At 51.8% G+C, this 15,707-nt stretch overlaps 1 protein-coding gene across 2 annotated transcripts in view; it reads left to right on the forward strand.

Moving 5' to 3' along the window:
• The window catches only part of QRICH2 (glutamine rich 2), a 37,397-nt gene that overhangs the window by 14,219 nt on the left and 7,471 nt on the right, over nucleotides 1-15,707 (forward strand). Inside the window, exons 4-9 of one of the 2 annotated variants that reach the window (XM_073005004.1) lie at nucleotides 1,387-3,346; nucleotides 3,773-5,275; nucleotides 6,518-6,603; nucleotides 8,662-8,759; nucleotides 9,262-9,376; nucleotides 14,551-14,802. In XM_073005004.1, the coding sequence (XP_072861105.1) occupies nucleotides 1,387-3,346; nucleotides 3,773-5,275; nucleotides 6,518-6,603; nucleotides 8,662-8,759; nucleotides 9,262-9,376; nucleotides 14,551-14,802 (4,014 nt within the window). Of the gene's footprint in view, nucleotides 1-1,386; nucleotides 3,347-3,772; nucleotides 5,276-6,517; nucleotides 6,604-8,661; nucleotides 8,760-9,261; nucleotides 9,377-14,550; nucleotides 14,803-15,707 lie in introns of those variants that run through there. The other variant, XM_037993133.2, reaches the window with a different exon arrangement.

The raw sequence follows: 15,707 nt of genomic DNA on the forward strand, positions 1-15,707 counted from the left end.
AGTAGAGATGGGGTTTCGCCTTGTTGGCCAGGCTGGTCTCAAACTCCTAACGTCAGATAATCCACCTGCCTCAGCCTCCCAAAGTTCTGGGATTACAGGCATGAGCCACCACGCCTGGATAACTCGTTTCTTTCTGGTACTCTATCCTGTGACCTTCAGTTGCCTGAATCTCCCTGAATGCTCAGTTCTGTCTCCTCAACTCAGAGAGTCTGCTGGGCTCCACCTCAATTCCCCCTCCCTGCACTGCAGTCTGGAAGCTCCAGTGAGGCAGAAAGCCGGGGTCATGCAGGGCTCCCAGTTTTCATTTCTCTGCCTCTTGGGGATTACTGTCCTTCATAAATTGATATCCGGTGTCTAGGAAACCACTGTTTCACAGCTGTTGTTGTTTTTGTTTTTGTTTTTGTTTTTGTGTTTTTGAGACGGAGTCTCGCTCTGTCACCCAGGCTGGAGTGCAGTGGCGCTGTCTCGGCTCACTGCAACTTCCGCCTTCCGGGTTCAAGCAATTCTCCTGCCTTAGCCTCCTAAGTAGCTGGGATTACAGGCATGTGCCGCCACACCCAGCTAGTTTTTGTATTATTAGTAGAGATGGAGCTTCACCATGTTGGTCAGGCTGGTCTTGAACTCCTGACCTCATGATCCACCCACATCGGCCTCCCAAAGTGCTGAGATTACAGGCGTGAGCCACTGCGCCCAGCCTCAGTTTTGTTTTTTCTTGTTACAGACAGGAGGGTAAATCTAGCCCCTGTTACTTCATCTTGGCTGGAAATGGAAGTGGTTCATTCTTTTCATGGATTAATAGCATCTACTGTATTGGTGACCAGAAATATCTCAGTCCCTTATTGATGATATATCTTATCAACGATGCTGCAGACCCCATCATTGTATGTAAAGCTTGGCATCCTTTGGTGAGGATTCAGAGAAAATTCCTATCTGTGGAGTTTCTGGGTCCATCGGTTTGCATGTTTACCTTTTATTTATTTATTTATTTATTTTTGAGATGGTGTCTTGCTGTGTTGCACGGGCTGGAGTGCAGTGGCATGATCTCGGCTCACTGCACCCTCTGCCTTTTGGGTTCAAGGGATTCTCCTGAGTAGCTGGGATTACAGATGTGCAGCACGAAGCCTGGCTAATATTTTTGTATTTTCAGTAGAGACCAGGTTTCACCATGTTGGTCAGGCTGGTCTCGAACTCCTGATCTCAAGTGATCCGCCCGCCTCGGCCTCCTGTCAGTGTGTTTCTTTATGTCAAGCTTAGCTTTTAGGACCAGAGAGCTTTTTTCTCCAGGGTCCCTAAATCATCCTAGTCAGAACTTCCAGATTTCCTTTCTTCCCGCTCTGATAGTGAATCTTTTGACTGTTATTGATTTCCTTCTTCCTCTCCAACCAGGGCTCAGAAACACTTATGGGATTTTCTAAGCGCAGAGGGTTCACTTCCTTAACATCACCTGATGGGACTCTAAGCGGAGCCTCTACCAAGCAACCAAGTATTGACCAGGCTCTGGATTCTGCCGGTGGTGTTGGCCCGGATCAGACTGCATCAGGATCTGGTGGCGCAGCACACCCCTCTGAGGGGGTTATCAGTAGGGAACAAAGCAGGGGCCCCTCTGGCACTGGTAGACAGCAGCAGCCGAGGGCCCATGATGAAGCTGGCATGCCACGACTCCATCAGTCTTCTGTACTGCAATTCAAACCAGACTCAGATCGTCGCAGGAGTAGAGAGAAGCTTACCTCGACACTTCCAAGAAGAGATGAACGAGATGCACGTCCTGGTCCAGTTCAACAGGACTTAACCTCAGCCAGGGAGCAGCCCAGTAGGGTGCCCGCTAGCCAGAGTCAGGTCCATCTAAGGTCAGATCGCCGTGGGTTAGAACCAACTGGCATGGATCAGCCTGGATTAGTGCACGCTGGCACTTACCTACATGGTGTGGTACCCCTCAGCATGGGTCAGCTTCGTGTGCCACCACCTGAAATGGATGATCAGGAATGGGGACGACTTGTCATGGATGAGCAACGTATGTTGCCATCATCAGTACCTGGCAGAGACCAGCAAGGATTGGAACTACCTAGCACAGACCAACATGCTCTGGTTTCAGTTGGTGCATATCAGCATGGTATGGTACTTCCTGGCACAGACCAACGCAGTATGGAACCACTTGGCATGGATCAGCGTGGATTTATAATATCAGGCATGGGTCAGCAAGGACTGGTAGCCCCTGGAGTGGACCAGCAAGGATTGATATTGCCTGTCATAGATCAACATGGACTGATTCTACCTTTTACAGACCAGCATGGTTTGGTATCACCTGCTTTGATGCCAATTAGTGCAGATCAGCAAGGTTTTGTGCAGCCCAGTTTGGAAGCAACTGGCTTCATACAACCTGGCACAGAACAGCATGATTTGATCCAGTCTGGCAGATTTCAGCATGCTGTGGTGCAGCCTGGTGCATATCAGCCTGGCTTGGTCCAACCTGGTGCAGATCAGCGTGGTTTGGTCCGGCCTGGAATGGATCAGTCTGGTTTGGCCCAACCTGGTAGAGATCAGCATGGTTTGGTCCAATCTGGCACAGGTCAGGGTGGCTTGGTACAGCCTGGTGTAGATCAGCCTGGCATAGTCCAACCTGGTGCAGATCAGCATGGTTTGGTGCAGACTGGTGCATATCCACCTGGTTTGGTACAGCCTGGCATGGATCAGCATGGTCTAATACAATCTGGTGCATTTCCCAGTGGCTGGATACAGCCTGATGTGTATCTACCTGGACTGGTACAGCCTGGTACATATCCACATGGTTTGGTACAGCCTGGTGCAGATCCACATAGCTTGGTCCAACCTGGTATAGATCAGCGTGGTTTGGTTCAGCTAGGAGCTGACCAATATGTGCAGCCTGGCATAGATCAGCTTGGTTTGGTGCAACGTGGTGTGGATCAGCAAGGTTCAGTCCAGTCTGGTGCAGTTCAGTATGGTGTGGTCCAACCTGGAATGGATCAGCATGGTTTGGCACAACCTGGTGCACTTCAGAGTAGTTTGGAGCAACCTGGTGCAGTTCAGCATGGTTTCGTCCAACCTGGAGTGGATCAGCGTGGTTTGGTACAACCTGATTCACTTCAGCGTGTCTTGGTACAACCTGGTGCAGTTCAGCCTGGTCTGGTCCAACCTGGAGTGGATCAGCGTGGTTTGGTACAATCTGGTGCAGATCAGCCTGGTCTGGTCCAACCTGGAGCGGATCAGCGTGGTTTGGTACAACCTGGTGCAGATCAGAGTGGTTTGGCACAAGTTGGTGCAGTTCAGTATAGTTTGGTGCAACCTGGTGCGGATCAGCGTGGTTTGGGCCAACCTGGTATGGATGAGCGTGGTTTGGTCCAACCTGGTGCGGATCAGCATGGTTTGGGCCAACCTGGAGCAGATCAGCGTGGTTTGGGCCAAAGTGGTATGGATGAGCGTGGTTTGGTTCAGCGTGGTTTGGTCCAACCTGGAGTGGATCAGCGTGGTTTGGTCCAACCTGGTGAAGTTCAGCATGGTTTGGTGCAACCCGGTGCGGAGCAGCGTAGTTTGGTCCAACCTGGAGTGGATCAGCATGGTTTAGTGCAACCTGGTGAAGTTCAGTGTGGTTTGGTCCAACCTGGAGTGGATCAGCGTCGTTTGGTCCAACCTGAAGTTCAGCGTGATTTGGTCCAACCTGGAGTGGATCAGCATGGTTTGGTCCAACCTGGTGAAGTTCAGCGTGGCTTGGTCCAACCTGGAGTGGATCAGCGTCGTTTGGTGCAACCTGGTGAAGTTCAGCATGGTTTGGTGCAACCTGGTGCGGATCAGCGTGGTTTGGTCCAACCTGGAGTGGATCAGCATGGTTTGGTGCAACCTGGTGAAGTTCAGCGTGGCTTGGTCCAAACTGGAGTGGATCAGCGTGGTTTGGTCCAACCTGGTGAAGTTCAGCGTGGTTTGGTCCAACCTGGTGCAGTTCAATATACTTTGATGCAACCTGGTGCAGTTCAGCGTAGTTTGGTGCAACCCGGTGCAGTTCAGCGTGGTTTGGTCCAACCTGGAGTGGATCAGCGTGGTTTGGTCCCACCTGGTGCAGTTCAGCGTGGTTTGGTCCAACCTGGAGTGGATCAGCGTGGTTTGGTCCAATCTGGAGTGGATCAGCGTGGTTTGGTCCAACCTGGAGTGGATCAGCGTGGTTTGGTCCAACCTGGAGTGGATCGGCGTGGTTTGGTCCAACCTGGAGTGGATCGGCGTGGCTTGGTCCAACCTGGTGCAGGTCAGCCTGGTTTGGTCCAGCCTGGTGCAGGTCAACTTGGTATGGTACAGCCTGGAATAGATCAGCAAGGTTTGGTGCAACCTCAGGCAGATCCACGTGGCTTGGTACAACCTGGTGCCTATCCTCTTGGTTTGGTCCAACCTGGTGTATATTTGCATGATTTGTCTCAACCTGGGACATATCCACATGGTTTGGTGCAGCCTGGAATGGAGCGGTATGGTTTGAGACAATCTGGTACATATCAGCCAGGCTTGACAGCACCAGGCACAAAGCTTCGTGGCTCTTCAACATTCCAGGCAGATTCTACAGGTTTTATATCAGCACGTCCATATCAACATGGTATGGTACCTCCTGGCAGAGAACAATATGGCCAGATGTCACCACTTCTAGTCAGTCAAGGTTTGGCATCACCTGGTATAGACCAAAGGAGTTTGGTACCACCAGAAACTTATCAGCAAGGTTTGATGCATCCTGGCACAGACCAGCAAGGCCCAATACCATTGAGTACAGGTTTGGGATCTACACACCCAGATCAACAGCATTTGGCATCACTTGACCCAGGTAAGCATGAGCAGGTACATCCAGATGCAGCTCAGCACGGCTGTGCTTTCTCTCTCTCTCTCAGTCCTGATTCAATGTGTCCTGGTTATGGTGGCCCAGGTTACCTCAGTGCCGATCAGCATGGCCAGGAAGGTTTGGATCCAAATAGAACACGAGCCTCGGACCAACCTGGAATTCCTGCCCAGAAGGCCCCAGGCCAAGACGTCACCCTTTTCAGGAGTCCAGACTCCCTCCACCGAGTCTCATCAGAAAGGAGCGAAGCGTCGAGTGAAGTCCTGAGTGAGCGACGCGATTCACTGTGTAGAATGAGTTCTAGTTTCCCCACGGCAGTGGAGACATTTCGTCTGCTGGGAGAGCTCAGTGGCCTCTATATGGGGTTGAAGGAGAGTATGAAGGATCTGGATGAGGAGCAGGCCGGCCAACCCGACGTGGAGAAGATCCAGTTCCTGCTGGCACAGATGGGTGGGTGCTGCTTGCCGAGACAGGAGAAACCACTGTCTCTGTTTTCAGCTGGTTTCATCCTTTTCTTTCCCTGGTCTCAACTCCTGGCTGCTACACATCTCCCTGAGTCTCTGAAAACAGCATGTCATTCAGAGCATGTCCCACAGCCTCCAGAGTCCAAAAAAATGGGTGGGCAAAGGAGAGAACTAAGCCCCAGGAGAGGAGTGGAATGGGTTCTTGTGGCTTTGTCAGGCTCTCTGCACAGCAGCTGGGGAAAGTGTCTGGTTATAGAAAGCAGTAGCATTCGGAGGTGGGCAGGAGAGAAAGTTGAAGAATTAAACTTAATATTTTGACTGGGAGCAATGGCTCACACCTGTAATCCCATCACCTTGGGAAGCAGAGCCGGGTGGATAGCTTGAGGCCAAGAGTTCAAGACCAGCCTGGGCAACATGGCAAAATCCAATCTCTAAAAAAAAAAAAAAAAAAAAAAAAATGGGCCTGGTGTGGTGGCTCAAGCCTGTAATCCCAGCACTTTGGGAGGCTGAGATGGGCCGATCACGAGGTCAGGAGATCGAGACCATCCTGGCTAACACGGTGAAACCCCGTCTCTACTAAAAATTACAAAAAACTAGCCGGGCGAGGTGGCGGGCACCTATAGTCCCAGCTACTTGGGAGGCTGAGGCAGGAGAATGGCGTAAACCCAGGAGGCGGAGCTTGCAGTGAGCTGAGATCCGGCCACTGCACTCCAGCCTGGGCGACAGAGCGAGACTCTGTCTCAAAAAAAAAAAAAAAAATTAGCCAGGCGTGGTGGCACACACCTGTAGTCCCAGCTACTCGGGAAGCTGAGCTGGGTAGATTGTTTGAGCCAGGGAGGCAGAGGTTGCAGTGAGCTGTGATCGCATCACTGCACTCCAGCCTGGGTGACAGAGCAAGACCCGGTCTCAAATAAAAACTTAACATTTGCCTGTTCCCAACTCCAAGCCCAGAGAGTAATTAAGATTGTTTGCAGTGGGTGGAATTCGTGAGTCAGTTGTCCCAGAGCCCTTTAGGATGTCAGGCATTAGGTGGATGTTTCATGGGCTAAGGACTGCTCTCTCTCTCCCTTCTTCCCACCCCGCTTTCCCAGTCACCAGGAGACACAGGATACGGTGATAGGTCCTGCTGTCCTCTAGGGTAGCTTCAGTGTTGCAGGGGCTGGAAATGGAGATTGGGAGCCCACTAGAAATCTAACCCCTCTGATCATAAGGCCTCTGCTTTCCATAGTCAAAAGGACCGTACCTTCTGAACTACAGGAGCAGCTGAAGACCGTAAAGACACTAGCCAAAGAACTTCGGCAGGAAAAAGTAAAAGTAAGGAAGAGTCAACCCACTTTTTTTTTTTTTTTTTTTTTTTTTTTTGAGACGGATTTGCGCTCTTGTTGCCCTGGCTGGAGTGCAGTGGTACCATCTTGGCACACCGCAACCTCCACCTCCCGGGTTCAAGCGATTCTCATGCCACAGCCTCCCGAGTAGCTGGGATTACAGGCATGTGCCACCATGCCCAGCTAATTTTGTATTATTTGTATTATTAGTAGAGATGGGGTTTCTCCATGTTGGTCAGGCTGGTCTTGAACTCCCGACCTCAGATGATCCGCCCACCTTGGCCTCCCAAAGTGCTGGGATTACAGGCGTGAGCCACCGTGCCCAGCCCCCACTTTGTCTTTTAATGCTAATAATAGCACTTTCCATTTGTATTTTATGGATTAAATAGTCCTTTCTCTTACATTATTATCTAATTGGATCTTTGCAATCCTATCAGATAGAAAATGCACTTTGGGTATCATCATGTTCATTTCCTGGATCTGAAACCTGATGCTCAGGCTGGGCGCGGTGGCTCATGCCTATAATCCCAGCACTTTGGGAGGCCAAGGCAGGAGGATCACTTGAGCCCAGGAGCTCGAGACCAGCCTGGGCAACATAGCAAGGCCTTATCTCTACAAAAAATTTAAAAATTAGCCAGACATGGTGGTACATGCCTGTAGTCTCAGCTACTTGGGAGGCTGAGGCAGGAGGATCACTTGAGCCTGAGTTTGAGGCTGCAGTAAGCTATGATCACGCCACAGCACTCTAGGCTGAGTGAGAGGGCAAGACCCTGTCTCTAAAAAAAATTTTTTTTTAACTGATGCTCAAAGCTATTATGATTCAGCTGAGCCGAATAATGATGGCTTTGCTCTTTTCATTATCTGTGGCAGCCTTGGAGTCCCGTTTGTGAGATTTTCTGGGGCCAGAGGTCATTGCAAGGGACTGCCAGATCCCTTCAGACATTCTTCTTTTTTTTTTTTTTAATCGAGACAGAGTCTTGCCCTGTTGCCCAGGCTAGAGTGCAGTGATGTGATCTTGGCTCACTGCAACCTCTGCCCTCTGGGTTCAAGCTATTCTCGTGCCTCAGCCTCCCAAGTAGCTGGGATTACAGGCATATATGTTCATGCCCAGCTAATTTTTGTATTTTTAGTAGAGACAGGTTTCACCATGTTGGTCAGGCTTGTCTGGAACTCCTGACCTCAGGTGATCCTCCCACCTCAGCCTCCCAAAGTGCTGGGATTACAGGTGTGACCCACCATGCCCGGCCCAGTCATTCTTTTTTTTTTTTTTTTTCTCACTCTGTTGCCCAGACTGGAATGCGGTGGTGCAGTCTCAGCTCACCGCAAGCTCTGCCTCCCGGGTTCACACCATTCTCCTGCCTCAGCCTCCCGAGCAGCTGGGACTACAGGTGCCGCCACCACACCTGGCTAATTTTTTGTAGTTTTAGTAGAGACGAGGTTTCACCGTGTTAGCCAGGACGGTCTCGATCTCCTGACCTCATGATCTGCCCGCCTTGGCCTCCCAAAGTGCTGGGATTACAGGCGTGAGCCACTGCGCCCCGCCTTTTTTTTTTTTTTTTTTTTTTTAAGACTGATTCTTGCTCTATTGCCCAGGCTGGAGTGCAGTGTCGCAATCTCACCTCACTGCAACCTCTGCCTCCTGGATTCAAATGATTCTCGTGTCTCAGCCTCCTGAGTAGCTGGTATTACAGGCGCCAGCTACCACGCCTGGCTAATTTTTGTATGTTTTAGTAGAGATGGGTTTCCCCTTGTTGGCAAGGCTGGTCTCGAACTCCTGACCTCAGGTGATCTGCCTACCTCAGCCTCTCAAAGTGCTGGGATTACAGGCGTGAGCTATCACGCCTGGCCCAGTCATCCTCTTAATGCCAGCTTTCTACATCCATGGGATGGATGAATGGGCGGATGGATGTCCACAAGGGCTCCTGGCTTTTGTCGGAGAGGGTTAGGTTAGTAGAGGGAATGGGGAGGGCTGGCATGAGCTGCAAGGGCACACTTGGGAAGCGGGAGCTCAGGCCTGCCTGACCCTCCTCATTCACTGGGTTTGTAGGTGGAAAGGCTGCAAAGGATCCTGGAGGGGGAAGGGAATCAAGAAGCAGGGAAGGAACTGAAAGCTGGAGAGCTGAGATTACAGCTGGGTGTCCTCAGGTAAAATACCCCAGCTAAGAGCAGCTGGTCCCCTGGAATCGTGAGTCTCAGCCAAGGAGATGATGGTGGCCAGTGGCTCCCTCCTGCCCCTGAATGGACCACTGTCTTTGGCCCGGATTGTGTCTGTCTTCAGATTGTCCATGTCTAGTTCAAGGAACTGGTAGAAGCTCCCCAGGTTTTCAAAACAACTCAGGACCAGGTCTTGGAAAAGCAAAAATAAGCTTCTCAGACTCTACCCAGTCGGAGGCTGAAGGAGACCACTTCTGATGACCCCTCTGAGCTCTCTCTTTGCAGTGCCCAGTCCCACCGCCCAGAAGCCTCCCAGGACAGAGGCAGAGCCCAAGACTCCCTAGACAAAATCCAGGGGAGCGGGGTGGAGGGCGAGAGACCTCCAGCTGTGTCTGCATTCCCCCTGCGTCCCTGATGGCCCAGGCTCTGCATGGGTGGGCTCGGGTCTCTGGCCTGACTGTGGAGTCTGGCAGTCTCTTGTCGTGCACCACAGAGTCACCGTGGCTGACATTGAGAAGGAGCTGGCCGAGTTGAGGGAGAGCCAAGACAGGGGCAAGGCCGCCATGGAAAATTCTGTCTCTGAAGCCTCCCTTTACCTGCAGGACCAGGTGAGGATTCCCCACTCTTCAGCTCCAGGGACCAAGGGCCCTTCTCAGCTGGTTTGTCCCTGCCCTCCCACCTCTCATCAAAAACTAGGTCCCTCCCGTCCCCCGTGTGTGTGTGTGTGTGTCTGTGTGTGTGTGTGTGTGTGTGGTAGGGGTGTGTGTGTGTCTGTGTGTGGTGTGTGTCTGTGTATGGTGTGTGTCTGTGTGTGTGTGTGTGGTGTGTGTCTGTGTGTGTGTATGCGTGTGTGTGTATGCGTGTGTGTGGTGTGTGTGGTGTGTGTGTGGTGTGTGTGTGTGGTGTGTGTGGTGTGTGTGTGTGTATGTGTGGTGTGTGGGCAGGGGGTGGGGGCCATGGCGAATGTGTCCAGGATCCAGATCCTTCCTTATCCAAAGCCAGCTCTGAGTCCACAGGGGCAAGTGGCAAGGGAAAGGAACCCTTACAACACCTGTCTACCTCCCATTCGATCTTTCCCTATCTTTCATTTTTTTTTTTTTTTTTTTTGAGATGGAATTTCACTCTTGTCGTCCAGGCTGGAGTGCAGTGTCGCGATCTTGGCTCACTGCAACCTCCGCCTCTCGGGTTCAAGCGATTCTCCTGCCTAAGCATCCTGAGTAGCCAAGACTACAGGCATGTGCTACCACACTCAGCTAATTTTTGTATTTTTGGTAGAGACGGGGTTTCACCATGTTGGCCAAGCTGGTCACGATCTTTGCCTATCTTCTTTATGATATAATTCATATATCAATACATTCACCCTTTTAAATTGAATAAGGTAGTTTTTAGTACATTCATAAAGTTGTGCAGCTATCACCACAATCTAATTCCAAAACATTTAATCACCCCAGAAAGAAACCCTGTGACTCTTAGCAATCTCTCCCCATGCCCTTCTATCCCTCAGCCCCTGACAACCACAAATCTGCTTTCTGCCACTATGGATTTGTCTATTCTGGACATTTCATATAAATGGAATCATACAACATACGACTTTTGTATCTGGCTTCTTGCACTTTAGCATGATGTTTTCAAGGCTCATCCATGTTGTAGCATGTGCCAATACTCCATTCTTTTTTATGGCTTCATAGCATTCCATTCTGTGTCTGTGCCACAATTTGTTTATCTAGTCATCAGTTGAAAGACATCTGGGTTGTTTCCATCCTTTGGCTATTATGAATAATGCTGCTATGCACATTCATGTATAAGTTTTTTTTTTTTTTTTTGAGACGGAGTCTCACTGTGTCTCTCAGACTGGAATACAGTGACTCGATCTTGGCTCACAGATCTCCGCCTCCTGGGTTCACACCATTCTCCTGCCTCAGCCTCCCCAGTAGCTGGGACTACAGGGTGCCCACCACCATGCCTGGATAATTTTAAAAAATATTTTTAGTAGAGACGGGGTTTCACCACATTAGCCAGGATGGTCTCGATCTCCTGACCTTGTGATCTGCCCACCTCAGCCTCCCAAAGTGCTGGGATTATAGGCGTGAGCCACTGCACCTGGCCATAATAAGTTGTTTTTTTGTTGTTGTTGTTTTGTTTTGTTTTTGGAGATGGAGTTTTGCTCTTGTTATCCAGGCTGGAGGGCAATGGCATGATCTTGGCTCACTACAATCTCCAACTCCTGGGTTCAAGTGATTCTCTTGCCTCAGCCTCCCAAGTAGCTGGGATTACAGGTGCCCGCTACCACGCCCAGGTAATTTTGTATTTTTAGGAGAGATGGGGTTTCACCATGTTGACCAGGCTGGTCTCGAACTCCTAACCTCAGGTGATCCACCCGCCTCAGTCTCCCAAAGTGCTGGCCTGGCCTCATGTATAAGATTTTGTGTGGGGCCAGGTGCGGTGACTCACACCTGTAATCCCAGCACTTTGGGAGGACGAGGCAGGTAGATCACTTGAGGTCAGGAGTTGGAGAGCAGCCTGGCCAACAATGTGAAACCCCATCTCTACTAAAAATACAGAAAATAGGCCGGGCGTGGTGGCTCACGCCTGTTATCCCAGCACTTTGGGAGGCCGAGATGAGCGGATCACGAGGTCAGGAGTTCGAGACCAGCCTGACCAACATGGTGAAACCCCATCTCTACTAAAAAAATACAAAAATTAGCCGGGCATGGTGGCGCGTGCCTGTAATCCCAGCTACTCTGGAGGCTGAAGCAGGAGAATTGCTTGAATCCGGGGGGCGGAGGTTGCAGTGAGCAGAGATTGCACCACTGCACTCCAGCCTGGGCGACAGGGTGAGGTGAGACTCCATCTCAAAAAAACAAAAACAAAAACAGAAAATAGCTGGGTGTGGTTGTGCACACCTGTAATCCCAGCTTCTTGGGAGGCTGAGGCAGGAGAATCACTTGAACCTGGGAGGCGGAGGTTGCAGTGAGCCATGATTGTGCCACTGGATGCCAGCCTGGGTGACAGCAAGACCCTGTCTCAAAAAACAAACAAAAAAAATTTTAGCCACCCTAGTGGGTGTGAGGTGGGATCTCATTAGAGTTTTGATATGCATTTCCCTAGTGACCAAAGATGCTGAGCATCTTTTCGTGTGCTTTTTGGCCATTCGTATACTTTCTTTCTTTTTTTTTTTTTTTTTGAGACGGAGTCTTGGTCTGTCGCCCAGGCTGGAGTGCAGTGGCCGGATCTCAGCTCACTGCAAGCTCCGCCTCCCGGGTTCACGCCATTCTCCTGCCTCAGCCTCCCGAGTAGCTGGGACTATAGGCGCCCGCCACCTCGCCCGGCTAGTTTTTTTGTATTTTTTAGTAGAGACGGGGTTTCACCGTGTTAGCCAGGATGGTCTCGATCTCCTGACCTCGTGATCTGCCTGTCTCGGCCTCCCAAAGTGCTGGGATTACAGGCTTGAGCCACCGCGCCCGGCCTCTGTATACTTTCTTTAGAGATAAAATATACATATCTGTTCAAATCCTTCATCCATTTTTTCAGGTGAATTATTTGTCATTTTATTGTTGAGTTGAAAGAGTTCTTTACATGTTCTGGATGCTAGGCTCTTATTTGATAGATGACTTGCAAATATTTTCTCCCATTCTGTGGGTCATCTTTTCATTTTCTTGACAGTGTCTGCCTTTAAGCCTTGCAATGCAATTCTTGGTCATTTTCTCACTAAGGAGTGTCTGAACCAGGAGCAGCCCTCTGAGTGCCCACAGAAGGACCACCTAGGAAAAGCCACTGGGCCAAGGGGGTTCATGTCAGGAACCTCTTTGTGCATTTTTTTTTTTTCTTGAGAAAGAGTTTTGCTCTGTTGCCCAGGCTGGAGTGCAGTGGCACCATCTCAGCTCACTGCATCTCCACCTCCTGGGTTCAAGTGATTCTCCTGTCTCGGACTCCTGGGTAGCTGGGACTACAGGTGCGCACTGCCATACCCAGCTAATTTTTTTTGGATTTTTAGTAGAGACGGGGTTTCACCACATTGGTCAGGCCGGTCTTGAACTCCTGACCTCAGGTCATTCACCTGCCTCTGCCTCCCAAAGTGCTTGGATTATAGGCATGAGCCACTGCACCCCACTTTTTTTTTTTTTTTTTTTTGAGACAGAGTTTCGCTCTTGTTGCCCGGGCTGGAGTCCAATGGCATGATTTCAGCTCACTGAAACCTCCGTCTCCCGGGTTCAAGTGATTCTCCTGCCTCAGCCTCCCAAGCAGCTGAGGTTACAGGTGCCTGCCAGCACACCTGGATAATTTTTGTATTTTTAGTAGAGATGGGGTTCACCATGTTGGTCAGGCTGGGGTTGAACTCCTGACCTCAGGTGATCCACCCACCTTGGCCTCCCAAAGTGCTCGGATTACAGGCGTGAGCCACGTGCCTGCCCACTTTGTGCTTTGAGCCACATTCCAGGCTCCCAAGTTGCTGGAACTGTGGTGTGCACCATGTCATGACCCCAGGCCAGGTGTCCTGCCTGAAGAGCAGCTGGGAGTGTTTAAGAGTCACCTGTCAGTCCAAGCTCATGTCTGGCTGTCCCAGGACCACACTCAGGAGAGAATCCACTTCCCGTTGGGCTGGCCTAGCCTCCTTTTGCAGGCTTTTTTTGGAGGCCCCTGCTTCTACATGCTGCATCTTTAGCCACCTTGGCCTCCTGCCTGTCTCTGAACGCACTCTTATCTTTCCTGCTGTTCTTTACACAGATAGCTGTGGCTTAGTCTTAAGACTCCACTGAAATGCCCATGTTTCTGGGAGGCCTCTTCCACTTTTCCAGAGAGAACTGGCCGGTCCCTCTGCATCCGGGGCCCTCAGAGGTGCCTGCCTCCGGGCAGGCTCTTCTGGTTGTAAGTGGCAGCATCGCTGTGAGCCCACACAAGAGGGTGCTGCCCTGGGGATGTGCAGCTGTAGGGAGTGGAGGAAACGGGAACTTCCAGGCCATGGGGGAAGGGCATGTCCGCCTGTCCCTCTGCATCTGCTTTTGTGGGTACCCGTGTCCCTCTCCTGACCCATCCTCTGAGCCCCCATGTCTCTCTCCCGTTCCACTCTCAATCCACCTTGCTCTCCTTCGTGCTCCATAGCGGCTGCCCCAGCCCTGCAGAGTCCTTTCTGCTCCATTACCCACTCCCAAGAGAGGAGCGTAGGTTGGCCCAGCCTCTCTTTTTGGACGGAGCATGTCCGTTCCCCTGGCATGTGAGCAGGAGCATGTGCAAGCCCCACCCCTCACAGCCCCAGATCCCGGGGCGGGGCCTGTGTGTCATTAGGGTCCTCTGTATGTTTACGGCCCAGCTAACTGGCAGCAGCCCCAGATCCCGGGGCGGGGCCTGTGTGTCATTAGGGTCCTCTGTATGTTTACGGCCCAGCTAACTGGCAGCAGCCCCAGATCCCGGGGTGGGGCCTGTGTGTCATTAGGGTCCTCTGTATGTTTACGGCCCAGCTAACTGGCAGCAGCACTTTACGATTTAGCTAAAGAGATGTTCTCACACTAAGCCAAGCCGGTGGGCTGGCTGGAGAAAGCTCCAGAGGCCTTCCTCTGGCAAGGGCTTGGCTCAGCATTGACACTGTGCTCCCGGAGAACTCTCTACTCACCGTTTACTGGATAGATGCCCATGATGGCACATGCTCTGGGAGGCACTGAGGATTCAGCAACTGCCCAGGGCGCAACAGGGAAGAGGCACACAGGCTAGGAGCAGTGCCAGCATGGGCAGAACGTGGCCATGACTGGCCTCACTGCCCTGCTGCTGCTGTCTCTCCTGCATGCAGTTGGACAAGCTCAGGATGATCATTGAGAGCATGCTGACCTCCTCCTCCACGCTCCTGTCCATGAGCATGGCCCCGCACAAGGCCCACACTTTGGCTCCTGGCCAGATCGACCCTGAGGCCACCTGTCCAGCCTGCAGCCTGGATGTGGGCCATCAGGTCAGCATGCTGGTGCAGCGCTATGAGCAACTCCAAGACATGGTCAACAGCCTGGTCGTCTCCCGACCCTCCAAGAAGGCCAAGCTTCAGAGACAGGTGGGGCTCTGCTCGCCTCCCTCCTGCTGCAACTGGACATGGCCCCACAGGGGAGGGTCACCCTGCTGCAGACCCATGGAAGTGGGGCGGGTGTTTGGACCTCAAGGTCAGCTCTCCATGGTGGAGCCCTTTAGCCAGATCCCACAAGAGTCCCTGGTCTTTCTGCAGGTCCACAGCAAGGGTAGCAGCAGAACTAGCTTTGGGGATAGGAGACCATGGGGAAGAGCTGGCTTGATGGGGTGGGACAGCACATGCTGGCTGAGGACAGATCAGTGCCCTTCGTGTGCCCTGGAAACACAGGCCCAACTATAGGAGATGTTGGCTCCCTGGCACACGGGTCTTCCGACCCCTTCTCAATTTCCCTCCAAAGGGCAGGCTTGCTGGTGGGGGTGGGCACAGCCACAAGTCCTGGGTCCTGCCTCTTGGGCTGAGGAACTCAGATTTGGGCCAGGAGCACAGGGGAGAATAAAGCGTGCAGCCCAGCTCTCCAGTGCCCCGGGACAGCACATCACTCCTGAGCCTCTGTCACCTCTACTGACCCCCCACTGGCAAGCCAGGGTCCCGAGGCTAGTCCGTGGGGATGTAGGTGACTGACACTTGTGTCCTGTGGGGGTGGACACCCAGAAAGGGCAGGCAGAGGGCCTTCTGCACTGTTAGTGGGAAATTGTTTTCCATTGTTTTTTTTTTGTTTGTTTTTTGTTTTTTTGAGACGGGGTCTTGCTCTGTCACCCAGGCTGGAGTGCAGTGGCTGGATCTCAGCTCATCGCAAGCTCCGCCTCCCGGGTTTAGGCCATTCTCTTGCCTCAGCCTCCCGAGTAGCTGGGACTACAGGCGCCCGCCACCTCGCCCGGCTAATTTTTTTGTATTTTTTTGGTAGAGACGGGGTTTCACCGTGTTAGCCAGGA

Source organism: Chlorocebus sabaeus, chromosome 16 (assembly GCF_047675955.1).
Source record: "Chlorocebus sabaeus isolate Y175 chromosome 16, mChlSab1.0.hap1, whole genome shotgun sequence".
Classification (NCBI taxonomy): domain Eukaryota; kingdom Metazoa; phylum Chordata; class Mammalia; order Primates; family Cercopithecidae; genus Chlorocebus; species Chlorocebus sabaeus.